The 14055-nt window shown below is 35.6% G+C and overlaps 1 protein-coding gene across 4 annotated transcripts in view; it reads left to right on the plus strand.

Moving 5' to 3' along the window:
- The first annotated feature begins 853 nt into the window (after positions 1-853).
- Positions 854-14055, plus strand: part of LOC107727857 (uncharacterized protein C1orf106 homolog) — a 20106-nt gene continuing 6904 nt past the window's right edge. For 2 of the 4 annotated variants that reach the window (XM_016537878.1, XM_016537880.1), the window contains exons 1-6: positions 8498-8662; positions 10563-10672; positions 12136-12269; positions 13243-13365; positions 13467-13698; positions 13836-13883. In XM_016537878.1, coding sequence (XP_016393364.1) covers positions 10618-10672; positions 12136-12269; positions 13243-13365; positions 13467-13698; positions 13836-13883 — 592 coding nt within the window. In that variant the 5' untranslated portion in view covers positions 8498-8662; positions 10563-10617. Of the gene's footprint in view, positions 937-8497; positions 8663-10562; positions 10673-12135; positions 12270-13242; positions 13366-13466; positions 13699-13835; positions 13884-14055 lie in introns of those variants that run through there. The other 2 variants (XM_016537879.1, XM_016537882.1) reach the window with 2 other exon arrangements.

Raw genomic sequence — 14055 nt, forward strand, 5'->3', positions numbered from 1 at the left:
CATAAAATGGAATATTAACGTTACATTCTACCTTCTCTGCTTTTCAAAAGATTCGACTGCATGCAGTCAATGGCTCATTTTATAGAAATTACAAAAGCCCTCATTTCCTATCCAATACATTGCTGACGTGTCGTTTGCAAATGATTTAAGCCATTAATAAAGGATCTTACTATGCTGCTGCTCAGCATGTGTTTAATCTAACAGTGTCCGATTTGTTCGATTTGTCTGAACAATTAATTCACGAGTCAACAGTTCAACTGACTATTAAAAGAAAAACTGTCTTTTTTAGACAAGTCAGATTTGTAATGAGCGTAGTTAATAGCTAAACGTTACTTTATCGTGGTTGCATCAAACAGAATTGAAATTATAATAATCACACTTATTAGTAAAATGTTAATAATATAATATAATAATTATGGTTAATGTAGTAAGCGATAAACTGCAATTATTTAAACAGTATATAATCGTTTTTAACAATTTATTTTAAACTAGTTGTTCAAAAGAACCGATTCGAGAAAATGAGTCGGACTTCCCATCGCTAGTTCAGTCAGCGCTGTGAACAAAAGTTTCTGGAGGGGTGAGGGGCGTACCATTGTGACATGGGGGGTATGGTTTTAAGTTTCCATAAACGTGCCGTCGTAAAGCACATAGAATAAAAAGACAGGTCTCGCATTTCTTCAGACGTCTTATGTTAATTTTGCTGCATTACGAATTTCTTTTAAATGTTATTTCTATTATCAGAACCATCAACGATAATCTACGTTAGACGTAACACCTTTAGTTCGCGTGGTTTGGTATCGTCCATTCTTCAGAGTCTCGCTTACATCAATTTGGAATGCGGCGCTGGAGAAAGCGTGAATAAATAATATCCCATGATAATGCATTGCGTAAAGATTTGACGACTCTGCGTAGGTTTTCCTGTTATGACGACAAAAGGTATGGTAATATTTTCCTTAATCGATTATACCTACACATAGCCTTAACTAACGCAGCGCACCAGATGAAAATTGAGCTTATACAGCACAGCCGTTTCAACCAAAGTTTTGCAAGTATTCACACTCTTTGTAACTATTCAAAGTTGGACATCTATGCAGAAAAGTGAAAAAGTATATATTTACTTATGCGTAGTTTCAAAGTATGGTGTAACTTACTGAACGAAACTGAACAAAGTAACATTAACCCGACATTCTCCTATTTTAATGATTCTAGAAAATACAGCAAAATAGCCTACATACATTCAGATTTTGTAACCATGACAAATCCAGGATTATGTTGAAAATATCACTGCAAAAGTTCTTTAATAAGTACATGCTTATTTTAAAATGTAGTGGTTTCGTGATACCCTAAATGGTTCATTAAATGTAAACTCTTTTCGTTGTGAAATCATTTTAAATAAGACAACAGTTTCCTAGTCCATATTGTGTTGAAGTTCAGTTGCTGCCTTAAACTTTTAAGTAAAATGCCATCATACAACCTGCAGTGATATGTCCTTTTCGCTTTTTGACCTCTTCAAATGTAACTAGTAACTAAGAAAATAAATTTTTTTAAATCTAGTAACTCCTAAAGTTATAAAGAAATGACAAAATTATATTGTAGTGTGAAACGCGGACTGGATGGGAACAAGGATGTTATACTAATGAAAACATTTTAACAGAGTGAAGTTAGTAAGCTCTTGTGATTATTGTTTATATGGAAGTGTAATATTGTGTGGACAGTGTAGAGAAGTTGTAAAGCTTTGTTTAGAACCCAAGGAGGAAAAAAAGCCTGCACAGGTATTTTAACTGTGCCGTGAGAATCACATGCTTATATTGTTTCATTGTCTAAAGGTGGATATTATTTTACACACCATTCATTAATTCAGCTGGGAACACTCATTTCTGCAACAGGGGTTTGGTTTAATGCTTATAAAGACACATGAACTAGATCAGTCAGTCTCAAAACAGGTCAGAACTGCAAGTTTAGCTTTTAAGTAATAAAGTCGATGCTCTGTAGTCTAATGTAATTTTTCAGGTGTTGTTCCTCGTGTAAGACAGACAACTGAACAATTTGTCCTTGTGTAATGCTTTGGAATCCAGTGATCAGTGTGATTCAAATCATCAAGGGTGATTTGAGTGGGTCGGCATCAGAGGGAGGTGAGTAGACCACTGAACGTGAATAGCCCTGGAATCTGTGGCTTTGTTGGTTCATAGCCAGGGTCGGCCAAACCGGAGCCAAGCAGTGCGTTTGTATTGTTTGCTGTCGACAGCTCAGTTTTAGGCTCTCATTAGCACCTCTGAATGTGGCCTAATACAATGACAGGTGCTGTAGTGATGTTTCTATTTCGCCTGCTTGTGCGGCAGTGCATTATATTGGATTTGACTTTCAAAATCTGTTGTTTTTATTGTGTTGTTTTATTCTAAAATTTTTCCTGGCTCATATTTGCGATAATTGTACCTTCCTTCCCATACAAAATACATTGTACTGTATGATGTCTAGAGTAATACAAATCAAGACAGTCAGTATAGAAAAGTGATTGAATGGTGTCCTTTCTTGTAAACTAATACATACAGCATCATTCACGTCTTGTAAACCTGAAGGAATTAGTCAGAAATAGCTTTTTATTAAACTGCATTACTGTTACACATGCGTCACCACACAGGACAGTAGATAGATATTTTATCTACTGTCCTGTGCAATGACACAAAGACTAAACAGGAACCGACTAAAGCCATATGTAACCATAACACACTGATTTCAAAGAAACACTGCACTTCCTCTTGGATAAAGAAAGGACGGTTAAAACAAAATCTTGTTTTAACAATAATTATTCAGTATTTCAGTTAAAACTTGAGCATTGTTTGAGCTATAAACTTGTTCTCATCACTTTTTCTTTGTTAGGGTTTTAGCCATTGCATTGTTGTTAGGGTTGGGTATCGTTTGGGTTTTTTCCGATACCGGTGCCAAATCGATACTTTTAAAACGGTTCCAGTGCCTAAACGGTGCCTGAACCGATACTGACAGAAGGAAAAAGACTCAGGAAATCCCTAATATGAACAAAGGCATTGCTATCGCTGTAACTGAGTAAACAGAAGATATAAACGTTTTGAATGATAAAACAAAGAAAATAAACACTTGACTGCGACAATGTATAGTTTATCTGTGTTATTCAAGCCAACTTTGGTATTTTCATCAAAATTAAGTATATTTATAATCCATTGCTAATCGACATAGCCTTTTTACCATATGCTTTTTACAGTATAGAATAGTGCTGGGTGGTATGACCAAAAATTGATATCACGATATTTTTCAAAATTATACCGGTTTCACGGTACATGACGGTATTTTTTTTTTTTATTATTAGAGCTTTCCAACTTGCGTTTGTGAATTTTCTCAGTCGGGAAATTATTTTTCACGTGCGGTGCCGGTGATCCCTACGTCCGTTTCTGAGAACCAGAGAACAAATATTTCAATCGATAACTCAAGCATTGGTGGCACCGAAATGAGGCACCGAAATCTGCGTTCTGATTCGGTTCTAGTACATACATACATAGGTACCCAACCCTAATTGTCGTGGCAACAAAGTTGTAAAATTGGATATGACGTTACACTGAAAATACTTTTTTTGGCCCCCACTCATTTCCATTATAAGTGCCTCATTGTTAAACCAATGTTTGCTTTTTTTTTTTTTTTAAGAAAAGAGGAGGGCAAGTCAAAAATTTTGTTGTAATCAACATAGTGCCACAAGCGGTGTTGATTAAAGCCGTAATTTCCCTTTAATGTTTTTAAAAGTTTTTTTCTGATATTATTCTGCTATTATAATGATTATATTCAAATGTGTGCTGTCCCGGGTGAACTAGCCACAAACATTTTCCACTAGCAGACATACCGCCCAGCAGGGGCGTCATGCACTCATTATTTTTGAGGGGGCACGAGTTGGGGGGGGGGGGGTCGTCATGTGACACACAGCAGCCACAACGGAGGGAATATACGGAGGGAAAGTACTCCTGGGGTTTGCAGCCTGAGGGATTCGTGCTGGTGGTACAGCACACGACATGTCAGTCCACATCAGAGAATCCATCTGTGCTTTGGCTCATTTGAAACCAATTTCTTTCTGCCAAAAGTGATCCCTGCAGCCACACAAGTACCAAACGCCAGGGTGCGGTGTTGGTGTTCACAGGCCTCAACATTATTATTCCTTCTCGGCCTCACATGCCAAAGCTTTAATTATGCAGTGTCATACTATGGATACTATTTTGGAGTAATTACAAGTCAATAATTACTGACATTGACCCACAGTGTATATTTAGGACCAAGTTTGAGGCCCTTCCTATTCCTATTAAGGCTAAATGTAACATTTCCTCATGCTTAAAGATAGCAATGTCTTTTCAATGTCACAAAATGGTTTGTGGAATGTTGTTTTGACAATTCCATTTTCTTCTTTTCTGTCCTAATCCGTCTTCTTAAGTGTAACATCCCTTTTCTGTTCACATAGGCTTTAGATTGCTCTGCTACACTATTAGATACCTCCATTGTAATTTTATACAGTGCAGTTGTTAGACTGTAATTTAGTTTAGCCTTATATTAATTGTTTTTATGCTGATACTTTAAACTGTACAAAATGTTTTGTCTGTTAAACTAAAAACGTGTTTAATTCAAGTGTAATGTATTATAGTAGTATTATTTAAAAGGACTGAATCAACTTGACTTTTTTGAATGAAAGTAGGGTCAGATCATATAAAAATAGCTGCATATTTCACTTTTTACTATGTCATGTGGATGCAATATCATAACATTAGTGAGAATAATGCCTATAGATTTTTTTTGTAGTCATAACCTGATATCAAATATAACTTATCACTAGTGTAGCCTATGTATTACCGTTTAAAAGTTTTGTTCAACAAGAATGCCTTATTGATTAAATGTGACTATAAAGATTTTACATTGTTACAAAAATATTAAGCAGCACAACTGTTGTCAACATTGATCATAAAAAGAAATGATTCTTGAGCAACAAATCAACATATTAGAATGATTTCTGAAGGATCATGTGACACTGCAGACTGGAATAATTCAGCTTTGCCACCACTTTGAGTAAATTACATTTTAAAATATATTCAAATAGAAAACAGTTATTTTAAATTGTAATAATATTATACAATATTACTGTTTTACTGTATTTTTGATCAAATAAATATAGCTTTGGTGAGTGTAAGAGAATTTTAACATTTAAAACTTTTAAACAGTGTATGTTTTTTTTTCTGAATCTAAATGTAAATCAAGTAAAACTTGACCTTATAGACCGTTTTCTTCTCATCATTTTTTTTTTTTTGTGCCTGGTGTAGACAGGTCCTAAGTAAAGGTTAATATGCGGCTGTCACAGTTCACTGGTGTTCCCAGCGTGCCTGAGCTCCCTGTCTGAATGGGCAGGATGGGGGAGATCCACACAATAATAAAACCCTCTCCGGCTCCCATACGTGCTAATCCAACATATCCCACATCCCCGGGAGGAGGCGAGATATGAATCTACAGGCTTACATACAATATCAGCTTTAACTTTTAGACAGCTAATCCTATGGAAATCCAGTGGATGTTGCACTAAATAAACGATGTATATATTCTATCACAACTGTCTTGTTCAGTTTGCTAGTTTAGATTTGTGACCCATTGCTGCTATGCAGACTTTGCTGCCACATAACATTCACATGCACATTTGACATGACCCAAGAAACCCATTTTACAGCAAAGGACTCGTACTAGCTCATACAGGCTGTAATATAAAGCTACAGGAAGATAAAAACAATCCTAGAATCATCTAGTTAGTGCCAGATAAACAAACACTAATGATCTGTTGTTGTTTTCTTAATGATCCATTGTGCATTTACTGCTTAAAAGCAGTTCTCAGAAATTTCCCTACTAAATATCAGCTGTGTTCGCCTGATTTGTCTAAAATAGCACATTTATGCCTATATCTCCTAGCAGGAAAGTCCCTTTGGAGTTTGTTTTGACACAAATAACATGATCCAGAAAACTCAATTACTTCCCACATAAGTCTTGTGGCTAAATCTGGTCAGTTCAGAGATCAGTGCTCAATTCAGTGTTTGTGGAGCCCAGCCCATGGTTATGTTAGACAAAGACAAGTACTGATTTCTGCATTCTGCCAGCAATTTTTAAACCCTTCTGTTGTTCTAAACTCATATGTCTTTATTTCTAATTTGTATGGACTCAGGAAACCTGATGTATGCCGCAGCTTATTAATCTTTATGATACTTTTATTGGTGCTTTGTATTGTTTTTGAAAAGCTGACATGATCCTAATTTAACCCTATTGTTTTTGTTATCTTTGTTTGATGTCAAGATGTACAAATTAGGGACTAAGAAATTGGCAGAATTGTAGTCAGTCGTTGGGCCAGATCCTTTTTCTAGGAATTTTTTCTAATTGATAATTGTCATTTTTGAAGTTCACATTTATCTCGTCCACTGAGCAGTTTGTAAGACATGAGAAAGTTTGTATGATGAAAATGTATGTGAATCACGGCACTTGTCATGTGCACAAGGTAATTTTTAATCAAATTGAGGAAGTAGTCAAATTCAAATGTTTACATGCTTTATTTTTTCTTATTGATCGGATCGTTTTAGGTCTACACCACCCTTTCAATCTGATCGAAGTTTCGTTTGGCTCAGGCTTAATTGGATTGATTCATATGTTTACATGAAGGCATTTAAGCAATAAATCATTATTATAAACATAATTTGGGTGCGTGCAAATATAGCTACCGCTCAAAACCCAGCGACTATAAGCAAAAATATAGCAAAAGAGTTAAAAAAAGGCTTAATTTTGGTGATTTATTATTATACTCAAATATGCAAAGTGACTATCCCATTCCTAGCCTTTTTGTTTTGTTTTGTTTTGTTTTGTTGTTTTTGGACACAGAGTAATGGTGTAGACTAGTTGTGAAACCAGATACTGGTATGCTCCAGCAGTCATGTTTCCTTGGGTGATAGGATACTATCCCGTCTGGCAGCCGTGGTGGCTCCAATAGGCGTTTAACTGGCATTCTTGGAGAGCCATTGTGAGAACAAGGATCCTGAATGTATGTGAACGATGCATGAGAGCAGCAGGTGCAGCGTCTCCTGCAGTACTCCTTCCTCTGACGTCTGTGTGTGGGTTGGTTTCCTGTTGTGTCAGAATGTTAGAGTGGAATGAGTTTCTGCACAATGCCTCAATGAGGCAACTGTATGCATGACAACAGCATTTGCATTACAGTGCTGTTAAAAGAATTTCATTGAACAAGGAGTTTGTTTGCTTGCTTGTTTGGTATTATATCTTTGCATCAGTTGGTTAACTTAAATGCAAATGATGAATTGAGGTATTTTGGGACACCAGTACTCTTAATTAGATGCCAAAAAAATATTCCAGATTACTGTAATTCATTTTTTGTACTGAATGTTAATGTAAACCATGTGAGTTCTTGTAAATAGGCTAATGGTTTGAAAATGGTGTTGGCCTAAGTATCCCCATTAGGGGGCAGCAGGATCTCATAAAACACTGATCTGTGAAGGCCTATGCAGAGTCCAAAAAGTCTGAGACCACTGGTGAAAATTAGTTTTGCTTTTTTTTTTTTTCATTTAATACACTTTTCCATTGCAAATCATTTTATTGTCATACAAATTTAACGAAAAGCTAAACCAAAAAAATAAAATGCATGTGAAAATGCTCAGACATTTTTTTTCACCCTTTTGCTTTGCTTATGCAGATTTGAACTGCATAAACTCCTCAAGTTTATATAAAACCTGATGATCATATTCTTAAGCATGATTTTAGAAGATCCGAAGAAGATCTCTTGATGAATGAACATCTGGCTGTCTGTATAAAGGAGCTCACATCAGGAATGTCACAACTTTGCTTATTTGATTAGTGACCCAGAAATATTGTTCAATTTAAAATATTTCTTATTCGTGTATTTCTTAAACATTTCTTTTGTTTTAAAACTTCCAAAACTTGTACTAGGACTTTTCACATTGCCCTTAACCCTGGATTATCTTCGTTCTAAACCCTGGTTTTAACCCCTGGCTAAATGAACGTTTCACACTTGTAATTAAGAAGCAGGTTTAGCACCACATTTTACCTTTCGTTTCTGCATTTAAGTGGAAAAAAAGATCAGTGACAGACAGCACATGAATTGGAGAAAAGAAGGGACCATTTCATTCTTACATTTATAGTTCGAAAAGTCCATTCTGTCCACTCTTACGTCAAGCAAGATAACCCAGGGTTAACTATTTGAAATGTGAAAAGCCTATTGTTTATTTCCAAGTTTGAATTACATTTTGAGTTTAAGATTTTCGTTGTGGTCTTGACTTAGACACGTTGTTTACACTTTTATGGTGTGATTTCATTACTTGCTTCATAATTGTATGTGCACATGCTGATAATAACAACAACAGGAGGAGTTATTATAGCCTTCGTCAAGTGTGTACAAGAGGTGTGACGCTGTGATGTCTCTCACACACACACACACACACAGAGGTATGTGCGAGACGCGCCCAGGTTCATTTCACAGTACGAACTCCTACCGGTGCTCATCCAGAGTTGGAGTGCAGTGTGGAGCTAGACATCTCTTGGAAATCAACTTATTCTGTTTGCCGGATACACTTATACTTTAAGAGGGATCAGTATTTTACAATATGTGAGTACTTAATGTGATAATGACTGTAGTTTATCATATAAGTTACCATACAAGCACAACTAAATGCCTAGAGCTAGCTTTCTTTTCTTTTTTTAGAGAATGTTCTCACTGGTTGTGTGATATGATAGTTGTAATTATAACAAGTAACAATTTTTGGGGTTAATGTGTTTTTAATTCTGCCTTTTCTAAACATCGGGTTGATTTTTTTGCTTGATCAGTTATCAGTTCTTTAATATTGAGTCTACTGATAAATAGCACCAACTTTTTAGAGCCATTCATTCTCAAATCAAGAAATGTTAACTTAAAAGTTATAGCCTAAAACAAAGACAAAAATAAAACAACTTTGCAGTAATTTTATTGTTTTTATAATATTACTAATAATAACATCCAGAAATAAAACTGTAGTTAAAAATGGATTCCCAATATAAAAATTACTACTATTGGTTAGGATTTAATATTTCATTCATTACTGGTAGAACAGTTAACAATAATTATAATAAAACCATATAAACATGAGGCTATTTTTTGTGTTATATCTCTTTAAAGATTGTGATATGGAGAATGACTGGTTGCACTGTTAGTGACTTAGAGTGCATCTGCAGTTTCAAAGTAATAAAATCACAGCTGACCGATTATAGAGCATCTGTTAATCATTGTTCCAACTGTAGATATTCACAGCTTACTCAGGAGATTGTCATCATGACGTAGAATAACATTTTGACATACTGACAGGAAGCCGGCGGTGAGACTCTTGGATTTGTCAGAGTCATACACCGCAGAACATTTGTGACCCTGGACCACAAAACCAGTCTTAAGTCACACGGGTATATTTGTAGCAATAGCCAACAATACATTCTATGGGGCAAAATTATCAATTGTTCTTTTATGCCAAAAATCATTAGGATAATTAAGTAAAAATCACGTTCCATTAAGATATTTTGTAAATTTCCTACCGTAAATATATCAAAACGTAATTTTTGATTAGTAATATGCATTGCTAAGAACTTAATTTGGACAACTTTAAAGGCGATTTTCTCAATATTTTGATGTTTTTTCACCCTCAGATTCCAGATTTTCAAATAGTTGTATCTCAACCAAATACTGTCCTATCCTAACAAACCATACATCAATGGAAAGCTTATTTATTATAAATCTCAATTTCAAAAAATGTACCCTTATGACTGGTTTTGTGGTCCAGGGTCAGATATGTGTCACAAGCTGGTAGTGGTCTGGACTTTGGCATTATGATGTCACATATTGTCGGGAAATGCCACTGAAATATGCATAGTATATAGTTAATTTAGATGTTAATTTAAGTTACTATTAGGTCACTTTATATACAAGTATATATATATGTTTGTATATATAAATAAAGGCATTTGCCATAAATGTAAATGTAAGAGACGTGAAAACCAGTCTGTAGCTAATTGCAATTCCTTTTAACTGTAAGTGGTCTGAGAAACTGTTGTAGAAGGAATCGAGGTTAATTAATTACAAGTGAGTGCAATGAGGCATAGCAGCCCTCTTCATTTACCTCTTCTGTAGGGAGCATTCCAGTGTTGTAATCTAAGCACAGCACAGCCTTGTTCCTCCTGGAAAATGGACATTTTTCAGATACAGATGGATGTTTAAAGGAAGAGTATTTACTTGAATGGCCTCTTAGTTAAAGCTCACCCTGAGCTCCTGCTGACGGCGCATAGCCGAGAGGCGTAGTTAGACTGATTTTTAGTGGCCCTGTGAAAACTATTGTTTGCCAGAGCAGTCTCCTGGAATCCGCTCTGACCCCTGTGGCTCTGGGTCAGGACACCCGTCACAGCTGAGGGGCTGAGTGGTTCCACGAGACTAGTTTTTGTTCACTTTGGCTTGACCAGCTAAAATAAAAGTTGTGCTTGCTTTTTAGGAACTCGTAAGAGAAAACCGAGGCTTTCACTTCGAAGATCACTTGACCAGCCGTCATGGAAGGAAAAGAGGAGATCAGTGATACTGACAGTGGGGTTATTCTGCATTCTGGTAGGTTCAGCCTGTTACACATTGCCTATACAATGATATATTTTATGCCATATAGCATGTGGTTGTGAGATTAAAGGGTTAGTTCACCCAAAAATGACATTTCTATCATCATTTACTCAGCCTTGTGTTGTTCTTTCTTCTGTATAGTTCAGTGAAAGGATTAGAAGCTAAACATTTTTTTAAATGCTCTTAAATCACTCTTGGGAAGTAAAACTTTGTCACAACACATAAATAAAATGATATTCATAATAGACATGTATAAAATTATTTTATATATATATACACTCACAGTTCAAAAATTTGGGGTCAGTATGTCTTTTTCTGATGCCTGAAAAAATGCATTACAGTTTCCACAAAAATGTTAAACTTTTTTTTTAACATTAATAATAATAATAATAATAAATGTTTCTTGAGCATCAAATCAGGATATTAGAATGATGTCTGAAAGATCATGTGACACTGGAATAACAGCTGCTGAAAATTCAGCTTTGCCATCTCAGGAATAAATTAGGCCTAAATTTCAAAATATAATTTTTTTTAAAATAATATAACAGTTGTTTTGAAATCTTAAAATGTTTTACAATTGTAAGAATATTTCACCTTATTTTTGTTTTTACTGTATTTTTTGATCAAATAAATGCAGCCTTGGTAAGCATTTATTATTGTACTATTTATTATTTTACTTACATTTACTTACATTTGTAAATGTATGTAAAAAAAATTACACTACTGTTCAAAAGTTTGGTCAGTATTGTTTTTTTTCAACTAATTCTCGTGAGAAAAAATAATACTGACCAAACTTTTGCAAAAGTAAAAAAATTTTTACATACATTTGCAAATGCATGTTTTAGTAGTTGGTTTTCAATTCTGAAAAGGATAATGTTAATGGTGTAACGGTTTAATCGGAAGCAGCTTACAAAGGGACATAATGTATACCTAATAATCACATTTTTTCTGTGCATTCATACATTTCTTTTTTGGTCATTGCTCAGTTATCTCTTTGTGTGCTGTCACATGATTGATTGAAAATGTATGTTCAAGAATTCAGTAGATAAGCTCTCCAGACATGCCAGAGGCATTTGCTTCCAGTCACCGGATAGAGAAAAAATAAATCCTTTGTTGTCAATCATTTAGCCGTTTTCAGAGACTGAATCCACCAACATAGCCTTCATTTTCATTTCTGATCATATCATAGTTGTTGATGAGTATTTGTTTCCTGAAAGTCTAGGTCAGTTTCTGAGATATGACTTTGATCAAACGCTGATTATAAATTGACATCATTAGGGTTTTTTGTTAGGATACATTACTATATCATAATTTGGTTTCAATTTAGAACAAACAACATTTAGTTATCTATATTGACTATACCCATATTGAAACAAAGACTAGTTCTTTATAAAATTGCTGATTTTCTGTTATTATCTTGAAGTTGCTCCTCATCAGGGGTCTTTTATTTGTTGTAGGGCCTGACAGCCCCACCACAGTGATGAAGGATGTGAATACTCATACTCGGGTCATGAAACTCAAGCAGCAAGCTCTGGAGGACAGGCTGAAGATGTGCTTACTGGAGCTCAAGAAACTCTGCATCAGAGAGGCCGTAAGTTACCGTTCACACTCACTGCTCCACCAAAACACTCCTGAAGAGAGATAAGGCAGTTCTCACACGGGAATTAGAGGGGACTTCCGCTGCATGCGGATACCATCATGTTTTTGAAGTTAAATTTTCCGCCCAAAATAACTTCTTCAGAAGGCATGTCAAATGCTGCAGGATGCTTAATAGTTATTTGTGGTATAAAAAATAAAAACATCATTCCCACCTCAAGCCAATGACTGAGTGAGCAAGTCACCGAAAGGTTCATCACCTTCAGACCCAGAGGCATTGTGGTGTATTAGTCCTCCTGATAAGATGTTAAGTCACAGAAATGCATCATTGCTTCCTGTTGGAGTCACTTGCTGTGGCTTGTCCAGGTGTTCTTCAGTGCCTGATGACACCTTTATGTCACAATAAGTCTGATGTCACACCAGTGTGTATCATCCATTTTTGAAGGGCTTCACCTCTATTGAGGTTTTTTAAAGAGCTGTGGGCTTGAGGTTTTTGTCTCAAAGAGAATTGTATCTAAACGTATGCTGGCATGGATTTGGAGAAGATAGATGGCTGGTTTAGTTTGGCAGGTAGAGCTCTTGGTACAGATTAGGCAAGAACCGAATCTTTCAACAACAGGCTTGCATAATGTAGCGGTTGAAAGCTGTAACTTGTCCCGACTCGCTGAAAGGTTTCATACTGGAGAAACAGGAATTCTGGTTAAAGGCTTGTTCGTGATAACTTGCTCGTCGTGACTTTGTTCTGTTTCACTTAATTGTTTGATGATGTAATTAATGTAATTATACTTACAAATAACATTGACAAATTACAGATCTTCTTGACTGCCCAAGATAGATTTTATTTATTTTTTTTTTTTCAAATAGATTTTTATTATCTGCCTTTTGTCAGCAATAACAAAGAACAAATCAGTTATGAGCCAGAATTTTAATTCTAGGGCATCCCTAATCAATTCCCTGTTCTGTTTTAGGAGCTCACAGGACATTTGTCCTCAGATTATCCCCTGTTACCTGGAGAGAAGCCCCCTCAAATTCGTCGGCGCATCGGAGCTGCTTTTAAATTAGATGAGCCAAGCATCCTACATAGAACTGAGGTAAAGTCCTACACTGACTCTTAATCTGTATTCACACAAACCATGGATAACAATCGACGGTTCATATAAATAAGTCTGAATCTGATGAACATGATACACAGGACTCTGAGCTGAGCTCTGTGGAGGCAGGTCTGGCTCTTCAGCAGCAGATATACGTAGCGGCCCAGAGACTGTGTCAGGAGGAACATCTCAGCAAAGCGGTGAAGAGGAGTCGTCTACAGCAGTACCAGCGTGAGGGAAGGAAACTCAAAGAGCTACAGGAAGCTGTGTTCAGGCTGAGACTGGAACATGGCCGATCTTCACCACGCCCTGGCATAATCACACAGAGAGGAGGTGAGTGATTAATAGGAGCACTTTTTCAGGTGTTTTTTTTTTTTTTTTACTTTTTTCACTTTACTCCACCATGTAATGAGTTAACAGCTTGATTATCAAAGATCATCTTGTTCTTATTTTATCTGTTTTATATCAAGGCACTTCAGACAATAGCTCGTTGTCAGACTCTGCTGTGCTGGATGAGGGTAAGGCAAAACCATGTTTATGCATAGTGTTTTTTCAGATATTTTTCAGATATTGCAATCCCTAAAAAAAATATTTTTATATAAAATTATTATTATGTTTTTTTAATATATATATATATATATATATATATATATATATATATATATATATATATTTTATATATATATTTTT

The sequence above is a fragment of the Sinocyclocheilus rhinocerous genome, unplaced genomic scaffold (assembly GCF_001515625.1).
Source record: "Sinocyclocheilus rhinocerous isolate Xijiao unplaced genomic scaffold, SAMN03320098_v1.1 scaffold576, whole genome shotgun sequence".
Lineage (NCBI taxonomy): Eukaryota > Metazoa > Chordata > Actinopteri > Cypriniformes > Cyprinidae > Sinocyclocheilus > Sinocyclocheilus rhinocerous.